Here is an 11,529-nt window from a genome sequence, read left to right on the forward strand (position 1 = left end):
TGCGGTGTCCGGCAGGCGGAGGGGGCCGGGCCGGGCCGGGTGCGGTGTCCGGCAGGCGGAGGGGGCCGGGCCGGGCCGGGCCGGGCGGGCCGTGAGGCTCAGGGCGGTCACCGAGCGGCTCCTGGCGCTTTGAGCCGGGGGCGGCCAAGCTGCAGGACGGGATCTGCTGGATCTCTGCGAGCCCTGTGGGGTTTATTCTTTGCACCACATCATGATTCAATTAACTGTTCCAACCCTGTCCTATCCTGCTGATTCTCTTTTCCCTTTTTTGTCTATCTTTGTGCACTTTTTCCCAGTGAAATTTGGGATTGTTTTTTTAATACGTGTGTAGTATACTGGGTTCCTGTTCTTATTTTAAGCTTGTACCTCCTAAAGTAATATAAGTCAAGATCATAGACTGTCATTAACTTCTTCCTAAGCCAAACCAAATTATATTTGTTACTGCCTGTTGATGCAGGACATGCACGTCTAGAGATGGGACTGAAATCATTCTCTCAGTAGCCAGTCTGGTGTCTGACAGCCACCATCGCCTTCATATTTGTAACAGTGACCTGGAAAAAAGCAAGTCATAGCTTAAAAGCTGATTTGCGCAGCAAATAATTACAAAATAACTTTGGAGGCAGTTAGCTACTACAGAGTCGTTTTCATTGTTCAGTAACCTATCTTAAATATAGAGTAGGGACTTCAATATGTTCAGATGCAAGGGTGCCCAGGAACAGATAATGCATGTATAAGTTGCACAATGGAAAATCTCTATCTAGTGGAAAGCTTTACTGTTGAGAAGGACTTTTTATGTAATAACTGACAAACAAAAAATACCTGAAGCACCACTGCAGTTTGTGGCCTAAGAACAGTTCAGCTGCTAGTGGCACAAACAGACAAAGTGCAGTTGTATTGTCAGTGCTTTTAAAAGAATGCTGAAAAGTTGTGGAGGGTAGCTAAAGCAAGAAATAACTTTGTGGCTGAAAAAACTATTTCACAACAGGAACAGACAATCTACTTAGTTTGTCAAGACTTAGGAGGCAGTAATGTCTTTGAAGCATCCACAGAGAGTTAAGGTAATGCTGAGGTCTAGTTGAATAGATGGATTTCCATTAAGACTTGGGCACTGTGTGGTGAACTTTGATATTCTCGAACTGGAAATAATATTAATTCTTAAGAGGATTCTTTGTATCCAGTGGAGTTGTGGTATATACTGCACTGTAAGTAGCATTTGCTGTATTAGTCATTCTGAAAGAATATGAATCTGTTTTCACATCATTTTGAGCTTCATGCCCTACTTTTGTACTCTTGTTGTGTGCAATACAGGGTCACGTTTAGGATAACAAGCAACAGAGATTTTATAACAATTAAAATTCACAGAGCAGCCAGAGCAAGGGGATTGGAATTCCAATACATTATATAAAAACAATATAATTTGAGCAGGAACTCACAGGAAAAAATTAAAACCTATGAGTGAGATTCAGGAACTTCTGTTGGTTACTTTTTAGAATATTTTGCACAGGGGTGCTGCTGTCTCTCCTTAAGAGTAACTCATCTTTAGGTAAAAATGACAACATAGAGACATTCAGGCCGGTGAGATTAAACTGGGTCATAGTGCAGAATAACAGTTTATCTGTCAAGTGACTTCAAGCAGGGCCAAAGTAATCAATTTTGCAGGCAATACATGAAAGTTAATGAAAATGCAGAGATAAAATGATAACATATTTTGAAAATTATGGGTTTCCACATTACCATGGGTAGTTCTAACCTCTCAAGAAGATCAGACAAAATTTGTGAAGACAAGAGTAAAAATGTGATATCCCTAAGACAAGAATTTTATAGGTGATAGACTAGCACAATTATATATTTTTCAAACAATAACAAAAGAACAATTTGGGATGCAGTGCAAGTGCACATCATTTTGTGTTTCTGTATAAGTGAAGATGTGTTTCAATGTAACATTTTAATCTGACCAGAAGGGTTGGAATAATTCATTTTTGTCAGGGTTGTAGGTGACATCAGAATGGGGGCAAGAGGGAGCAGTCAGCACACTGGAGGGTGGTAGGCTTTTTATCCAGAACAACCATTCTTGTGAAAACCAGTGTTTTGCCTGAAAATGAGCAGGCTTAGATTCCTGAACTACTGACTAAGGGAATTTGTTTGTGGGGTTTTTCCTGGGAACCTGCAACGATTCTAGCCATGTCTCCATAACTGTATTTGGTAAAAATGTTCTGGTTATGCCTGCCCAATCTTAGTTTTTCTGTCTGCTTTAATGTATGTGGGTAACCCATGAAGTTGTTCTTTGTTCTTAATGTGCCACAAGTGCAGGTGTGTTGTAAGGAGTATGGAGGGGATTCGCCCAAAATTAATATTAAATTTAGTGACTCTGAGGGAAGCGTTGGTAAGAAAACAATTTTGCATGCACTGGACAGTGCAAATTAAAATGTGTTAATAGGCTGGCATTTTTTGCCATTAAAGACTTGGTTTGTTTATTTATAATTCCATATGCCCATAGTTCATAGCCTCATGTATCCTTAATTACTGATGAATGGTTCTCCAAAACCTATGTTTTGTGGCTGGTTAAATAATTCTTCTCTGTTCAAAGGGAACACTTCTTACTAGTGTTACTCACAGGACGAGGAACTGTAAATCTTCCATATTGAGAATGGACAAGATTCTGTGATTTTTTTTCAGGAGCCAGATGAAGCTGATGTTAGCATCTCTCTGCTATTTGAAGGAGCTAGCATTTCAACATCCAACATGATGCAGCTGTAATGAAATGTTAAGGATGAGAGAGATCCAAGGACTGTTTGAAAAGGGAGAAACAAATGGCATACAAATTCTCTCTTTTTCACCTCTAGCTATGTAAGAAAATCATCTGTAAAATCTGCAAAAATCATTCACTGGGAATGACTTTGCCTCCAGGGAAGCCTGTTGAGTCTGTTGCCAGATTCAACCATAATTTCAGAATGGGAGTTCCTGTTGATCCTGAACACTATCAGATATATGCTGATCTATATAACATTAATTAAACCATATTCTCACCCTACTAAGTGTATGCACTCGCCGCTGAATTAACACATTTTGGTTTGGCCTTGCTCTGTAGGATTTTTGTGTTGAAAGCAGAATTCTCCAGACACTGAAACTTCTCCCCTGGCACAGATGATGTCCTGCCAGATGGAAAATCTGTCAGCATTTGTTTGGGTAATGAAGTCTTACAAATACTTGGTTCATTGCCATAGTTGCTTGGCACAGACAGCAGAAAATGTAGAAGCTTCAGTCATGCATAAGTCTTCATCCGCTTACACTAGAATTTAAGGGGTGTGCAGTCATCAGGAAGAAAGGAATTCTCAGGTTATTCATGGCCTCGAATTACATCAAAATTCTGAGTGAATGGACTCAGAGATTCATATAGATGTAAATTGACTAATTTGGGTATTTATTTTAAATTTTTTGATTACCTAAGTGCCCAGCCAGAAGCCCTGGATGCGTTGCCATCTCACAGAAACTTGTCCAACATGATACTGCACAAATGCTTATCTGGAGTTCAGCTTAATATTAAGACTTCTTGTATTGGCAATTTATGAGCTGAGCTGTAGGGAGTTTTTAAAAAATACTTCTGTTTCCACATCCAGTTGGACACATACTGAAAGCTGCTTTTAAAAACAATCTGTCTAGGCTACCTCTTTTCACAAAGTGAGCAGGAGCTGAGTTATCCTTCAGCTAAAGCCTTCTGTCACATTCTGCTAATGTTGACCAATGGGGCTTAGATTTTATTAGGAGACCATGTAGTGTGATAAAAGATATGGTGGGTTTTTTTTCTTCCCAGGAAAGGGAGGCAAATATTGTGACTGACATATGGAAATAATCAGACTCAGGATGAATGAAAAGTAGTGGGTTTATGGCAAAAAGGAGTCAATGCTCTCCTCATATTATTTAATGGTTAGCTCCTCTTACTATAGATTGCATTCCAGGGCACAAGCGGAGATTTGTGCATGATCAGCTGTGTTACTGAGCAGATGGATTGTTTGCCATTGTACATCCTGGAGCTTTTATCAAAGCTTATGGCATTATTACTGGATCTAATTAATTGTCATTGTCAAGCCTGAGAGGCATGATTATTGTGTAGCATCCAGCTCAATTGTTCACTAATAGGGTGGGTCGCTCTTTTAGCCACCTAAAGATGGAAGCTGGTGGTTTTGTTACAATTATTGGAAAAACTGAGGAGTTGGAAAGGACTTAGCTGACCTAAAAGTACAGAGTGCTTTCTTAAGCACTTCAGCATCTTAAACATCACTCATCTGGATTCTTTTACATTCAGATATTGATTTCAGCCAAGACACTGAAAATTGTGGTGAAAACACTGAGTCTCAAAAATGAATTATATTTCTGTGTTGCTGGCCTCTGGATAGCCTTGACAGATCTTTCCACTACTTCAAAGGTGTTGAATAGCACAGGGCATAGGACTACACCTCTTAGTAGACCTCAGATGAGTCTTTTGAAGATGCAGTAACATTTACTCAGTTACTTTCTTCCTGTGGCCTGATAAGGAGCCAGTGCTGTTTCACAGTGCTTAAAATTGCCCCCTAAAATGTCAGTTTGTCTGGACTGTCTGCTAGAGTAGCAAGTATTGCTTATCAAGTTCTGCAACACTGGTACTTGACAGTAGAGGCTTTTTGTAACTGGTTTTTGAATTGTTTTATGTGGATAACAGTTAATCTCAGAAGTTAATGTGTTGTCATCCCCAGTATTTTCCTACTTTGGTCAGAATTTTATGTTCAGAAAGTTACAATTTTAAGCCATAGCAGAATCTAGCAGATTTCACTTCCATGTGTGCTTTCCTCGGTCATCAGCCAAGAAAGCAGCGTTCTGTCATGCACAAGCAGTCACCATGGCTCTAAATATTTTTGTGAATTTATCACCAGTAGCTAATTCACTCTTGGGCACAGTATATTTGTCATCTATTAACAGAAAAAAATCAAAGGGTTTGGTTATCAATACCTTCTGAGAACATCATAAATACTGAGATGATTCACCAAAATCTAATCATTTTCTTGACACTTTTTGTCACACAGGTTCATAGCCAAGAACATTATGAGGCTGCAGCGTCTGGGGATAACCCATGTTCTCAATGCAGCAGAGGGGAAATCATTCATGCATGTGAACACTAATGCAGAGTTCTATGAAGGCACAGGCATCAGATACCATGGCATTAAAGCTAACGATACACAGGAATTTAACCTCAGTCGCTATTTTGAGGAGGCAGCTGATTTTATTGAGAAAGCCCTTTCCCAGAAGGATGGTAAGGCAAACTGAAATATCTTTCTACCATGTTTTTTGTGCACTGCATATGTTTCTTAGCAATTTACTGTTGAAAATGGTTCTTTGCTCATATTATCAACAGAACAATCAAGTGAAAAATTCAGATAATGGCCCTGCATCAAAGACACAAGAATACCCAATGAGGCAGCTTAGTCTTCTGTTTATACATTTAGGTCTCCAGTACATGGCAAAGGGAACTCTGTCACTGCAGGGTTAACTTCGAAATGGGAAACAGCTGCTGCATCTTATTACAGTTTCTTTTGGGGAAGATATGTTTTTATTTTTCCTTAGAAGTGTTAAAGCACATTAAAAATATTTCTTAAAAAGTAAGTTCAGGGTCAAAAAGTTGTTTAAGGATATTAGAAATTTAAAGGCAGAAGTGATACAAGTAATGCAGGTGCTGAAGAGTACTCACATAACCTGTTACATGGGGTTTTTTCCAAATGTACAATAAGAATAGAGACTGTCACCTTACAGTTTTTATTACATTAAGTCATTACATTATTTTATGTGTTGATTGCCTCTTTATTTCTTAGGATTGCAGAAAAGCTGAAGGTTATATTTGCAATGTTGTTTATTGCCACATTTCTCTATAGTATGTTTCCTCAGAGCAGAAATCCTAGGACACAGTGCAGTGGGACAGATGGTGTTTGTGCTGTCTAACTATTTCAACATACCAGTTATTTCTACACATGCTTAATTTCTTTCTTGCTTCGTGACTGAGCATTAAATAGGAGTGATGAGAACTGCCACAATTCTAGAAGTTTTTCCTCTGAAATGGGCAAAGGGGTACTGGAGCTGTGATGTGGGTTTTGACAGATGAAAATAAAGTTTACATCCAGTTTGGTGGAGTATGAACAATTCTAAAAATGGAAATGCAGCTCTTGCAGTTAGCATTGTGACTCACTGGAACAGGCTGCAAGAGGAAGGAAGGGTTTGCTGTGCCTCCACTGGACCTGCTCAGTTTGATCTCAGTAGTTGCAGAGTCAATCTCAATTTGCAGCAGCTCTGTTTGCTGATTCTTTCAGTCGTAGTTGGTTTTGTCTACCTTGCCCAGCACTGTTTTCTTAACAGTGGTAAACAAAGAGGAACTTCGGAGCTGGGTGATGTTGGAGCCAGTTTTAAGATTAACTGGCTGCTGCAAATAGTTTGTTTTGTTTGACATTAAAGTGTAGAGTAAGGGTAATGAAGAGAAGAGAAGAGGGGTATAATAGTATTCTCCCTCAATTTCATTTTAGTGTTGCAGTGCATGAAGTTCTGGAAGGCAGGTCTGGTATCCTGCAGGTCTGGAAGGCAGCCCTTCAGACACTGCCTTTCACAAAGAAAGGCCAGAAACCTTTTCCTTCTGACCATTTGCAGAAAAGTCAATTCTCTTCCATGTATATAATCAAGAATCTCTAAATTTTGCTTATTTATTACTACAGGCTCTCAAGAAATGTTGAGAATTAATTGTTTTAGCTCTTTACCATGCTAGTGGTTTGCCTTGAGCTGAGAAGCTTTTGCTGTTTAAGGCAAATGTAGTAACAGGATTTCTGTTGGGGTGATTCAAAGCAAGTTGTGGTTATGATAAGAGTGGGTGTGTATGGTTCAGATGTTTTCTTGTCTCAAAAAACAGTTTACTCTGGAGAGTAGACTGGGGCCACATGTCCCACTGCATTTGGGAAGGGGGAAATTTCTGTGGCTGGAAAAGCACATCAAAGCAGAAGCAGCTGAGAAACAATAAAATCAGGTTAGATTTCTCAAAGGGAGCTGTGGCCTGCTTTTTTATTTTTGGATACCTCACTATAGGATTTACCCACGTGGTGGGTTAACCTTGGCTGGATACCAGGTGCCCACCAAGCCGTGCCAGCATGTTCCCTCCTCAGCTGGACAGGGAGAGAAAAATACAACAAAAGGCTCCAGGGTCAAGATAAGGACAGGGAGATCTCCCAGCAATTACCATCACAGGCAAAACAGAATCAACTTGAGGAAGTTAGTTTCACTTAATACCGATCAAATTAGAGTAGGATAATGAGTAACAAAACCAAACCTTAAAATACCTTCCCTCTACCCCTCCTTTCTTTCCATGTTCAGCTTCATTCCCTGTTTTCTGTACCTCCTGATCCCAAGCAGCTCAAGGGGACAGGGAGTGGGAATTGCAGTCAATGCACATTTTCACCTCTCCTTCCTCTTCATTCTCCTCCCCTGTTCCAGTCTCACCCACAGGAGACATCCAAGAGCTTCTCCAGCGTGAGGCCTCCCCAGAGGCTGCAGCTTTGCATTAACTGCTGCAGTGTGGGTCCTGTCTTCCATGGGGGGCAGTCCTTCAGGAACAGGCTGCTTTAGTGCAGGTCTGCCTCAGGTTAGCACGTCCTGCCTGAAAACCTGTTCCAGCATGTGTTCCTCTATCCATGGAGCCACAGGTCCTGCCAGGAACCTGCTCCAGTGCAGGCCTCCCACGGGGTCATGGCCTCCTTTGGGTGTATCCCCCAGCTCTGGCACTGCCCGTGGGCTGCAGGGGGATGTCTGCTCTGCTGTGGCCCTGCATGGGTCACAGGGGGACAGCCTGCCTCACCACGGTCTGCCCCATGGGCTGCAGGGGAATCTTCTCCCCCGTGCCTGGAATACCTTCCCTTCTTCAGTCTTCACTGACCTAGGTGTCTGCAGAGTTTTTTTTCACATATTCTCACTCCTCTCATTCACCTGCCATTGTGCAGCAGGTTTTTTTCCCCTTCTTAAATGTGTTACCCCAGAGGTGCTACCACTATCACTCTTCGGTTTGGCTTTGGCAGGTCCATCTTGGATCCAGCTGGCTCTGGCTGTTTTGGACATAGGGGAAACCTCCAGCATCTTCTCACAGAAGGCACCCCTGTAGCCCCTCCACCACCAAAATGCTGCCATGCAAACTCAATACAACCCACCTAATATGTAGAATGAGTTCCCTAATCAATCAGCTGGAAGCATTTTGTTGGTGCTGATGAGCAGCATGGTTAGATAGTTCTGCCTCTTGTTTCTGCACAGTGGCAGCTTCATCTACTGGAGTGTTAATGTGGCTTCGTAAGTAGCTGGAGAAGTAGCTGGGTATGATGCAACATGGAGTTAGTGTAGCAGTTGGCAGCAATGCAGCAAAAAGGCTGGATGTCTTTGAAGAGATGCAGTACATGGCAAACAGCATATTTGTCTTCAGTGTATTTTAAACTACTTTTATTCGTGCTCTTTGGTACTGGTCATCTTTAGGAGCAAAGCTTGCCTAAACCACCAAAGACTGGAGAAGTGCAGTAAATAGACACAGTTTGACTCTTGTGATATAGTAGCAAATATGTTTTAGTGAGATTGTTTGATATGCAACCTATTATTTTTTTCTTTTGCATTATCCTTGGTCACAGACTGTGTAGCTACTAACAGAGTGACAGCACCTTTCTTCCAACTTCTCCATGTCTCCTGTAGCATTTGGAATTCACAGTTCTCAAGCTGCAAAAGGACTAATATTAATACACTTCATATCCTAGCTGTTTCATATTGCTTTTCAAACATACATTCCACTATAACCCAAATTGTGACCTGTCTCCCCTGCAGGACAAGTGTTTGTGCACTGCCGTGAGGGCTACAGCCGCTCTCCCACGCTGGTCATCGCCTACCTCATGCTCCGGCAGAACATGGATGTCAAGTCTGCCCTCTGCACTGTCCGGCAGAAGCGAGAGATTGGCCCCAACGATGGCTTCCTGAGGCAGCTCTGCCAGCTCAACGAGCGATTAGTGAAGGAGGGCAAGCTCAAGCCCTAGAACAGAGCACTGCAGTATTTTTTTTTTTTAAGTTTCTCAAACGTTTAGAGGATGTCTTAGGTGCTTTAGAGACCCAAATTGCAACCACCAACCTAAAGCGAGACAGAATTCCTGCTTGTCTAGTGCAAGTATCTTTCTTGAACTCGGTGACTGTCTTTCAAGATGGTACAAAATTGTGTCACTGTTTGGAGCTGTTGCCATAAAGAGATGTTTTTAGAGGGGTAACTCCAGTGATTACATCTGTCTTCACATGTATTTCAGTGCCCCTGCAGACTCCATAGCATATGTGGTTTGCATTGACATTGAATGTGATTTATTTAAGGTTTGTCTTTAATCTCACCAGAGCCCCAGTTTCTGGAATCCCCAACACATCTCTTCACTCGCTCTTAATAGGAGCACTGTAATTTCTAAAGCTTCTTTTTCATACACACAGGTGCCTAAAGTTTGAATGTAGGAGCTTCAAGGAATGGAGCAGCATATATACAAATGCACAGATGCACTCACTTAGAAAATGAAGTGTATGCAGTGTTTTGTGTGGATTTATGCAATATGCAGTGTGTGATAGTAAAGCCATTCAGAGCCCATGCTTGATGCACACTGTGTTTCCAAGAACAGTTGTATCTCCTGCTGTTACAATTGACATGAATAGTCTGTTACTAAATGTACTTTCATTTTTATTTCGAAATCATACTAGAAAAAAATGTCAAGAGCAAATGCTGAGAGAAAAACTTGAACAAGGAAGAAATAATATGACTATTTAGAAGTGCTTGTGGTGGATGTATAATTAAGTCCTAAGTATCTGAATATAATGGCTTTCAAAGCTTGTATGAAACTACCGTGTCTTTATCTCTTCTTTACTATCACTGTTTAGTAACACAGAATGGAATGACCACACATGCAGATTACTTCCAGCACAGGTGTGCTTACAAAGCAGTTTGCAGAAGAACACTCTTGACTTCTTGGATTGCTTGCATGGTATCATTAAATAGAAATGAGCATTGTAATGTACCACACTGTATAGGAAATATTTACGTTCTATTAAAATAAAGGATGTCTTGATTCTGTTTGCCATGCAGATGAAATGAGTCATTGCAGTGTTGGGAGAGGGAACTTTGTTTGCACTGTGCCTAAGTGTGTAAATGTGTGCCTGTGAGTTACAGCACTGTCTTGATGCAGATGATCTCCCACTGCAAACTTGGGATTGTTGGTTAAACCATCAGAAACCGGGGTGGCTGTGTTCCATTCTTACCTGTGCTTTAATGTAGTTCTAGAATGAAAAATCTTAACACAGTTTTAAACAGAAACACTGTGTCTTAGTGACACATGATCCCAGGTCTAGTTTTGTCTGCTCAGTTTAGTAATCAGAAATCACAAAGGACGTCCATACAGTGTTTTACTTCTGTTGCTGGGGTTGTGTGGTTTGGAGATGTGGGAGTGGCAGGGGGAAGTTCTGTGTACCAAGGTAACTTTCTTGAAGTTAAACTGCATTATTCTGCTTGAGCACCAGTCTTACTGTTGCTCCTTCCACAGGAGGGAGCTGCCACTTCAAGTAGCCTTTTCTCTATTGTGTCCTTCAAAGTGACGACTGGGGACCACTCTACAGAGTGTTTCCTGTCACATCTCCACTGTCAGTCAGTATTCAGTGTTGCCTTGAATCACGATGGTTCAGTAATAAAAAGCAGTCGTCAATTCCACTAGCTAATTACATACCTGTCTGCTTTCTCCCATTAATTCATTTAATCAGGAGTAAATGCTTCTTCAAAATTCCTAGTTGCTAATTTCATGTTGTGTGAAATAGGAGTAATGGGTTTAGAAATAGGAATACTGGCCTTACCTTTTCTACAATACTGACTTTTCATACTGCAGTCTAATTTATAAATTACCCTTTTAAAATTTTTACTATAAACATAGATTTTTTGGTCTTGTCTCACACCATGTATTCTTAACACCTATTTGCACTATAAGGAAAAAAAAGGGAAATTCCTGTGGATGCACTTTGTCTTTCATCTGCTACTTGGAAGTCAAAATTCCAGTCCATTAAAGAGCTAAGAAACCATCAGGCATTAGACCTTTGTTACTCTTGGACAGATTGTAAGAAGGCTGGTAGTTGTCAGATTAGAACCAGAATGGTTTGTTAAAATTGAGTCTGTTTATCTTATGGCTGTGTTTCTGTAGTTGTCAATATCAAGAAACACTGAAAATCAAAACAAGGGGGAATGTGTTCTTATATTCAATATAATCTTTTACTTCATGGGACACTGGTCACTTTTATGGTAACTCTGGCTCATTTGTCTTAGTAAAATAAAACTGGTTTAGCAAATGTTTTGTAATACAAGGGTGGAGAGGCATAAGTAAGACAATGTTATAAATTAGTTTGGAAGGTGAGACGATATATCGTATTTTAAATTACTGATAGGCAACTCAGTAATGAAACCATTTCTGCTTCTAGAGCAGGCTAAAAATA

The 11,529-nt window shown here is 40.7% G+C and overlaps 1 protein-coding gene across 2 annotated transcripts in view; it reads left to right on the top strand.

The window, feature by feature from the left end:
- Positions 1 to 10,140, top strand: part of DUSP3 (dual specificity phosphatase 3) — a 10,815-nt gene extending 675 nt beyond the window's left edge. For both annotated transcript variants that reach the window (XM_042027787.1, XM_042027788.1), the window contains exons 2-3: positions 5,058 to 5,284; positions 8,860 to 10,140. In XM_042027787.1, the coding sequence (XP_041883721.1) occupies positions 5,058 to 5,284; positions 8,860 to 9,065 (433 nt within the window). In that variant the 3' untranslated portion in view covers positions 9,066 to 10,140. The remainder of the gene's footprint in view (positions 1 to 5,057; positions 5,285 to 8,859) is intronic.
- The last annotated feature ends 1,389 nt before the right edge of the window (positions 10,141 to 11,529 follow it).

The sequence above is a fragment of the Corvus kubaryi genome, unplaced genomic scaffold, assembly GCF_017639235.1.
Source record: "Corvus kubaryi isolate FWS band 111438036 unplaced genomic scaffold, C.kubaryi_AGA036_p1.0 37301, whole genome shotgun sequence".
Taxonomy (NCBI): domain Eukaryota; kingdom Metazoa; phylum Chordata; class Aves; order Passeriformes; family Corvidae; genus Corvus; species Corvus kubaryi.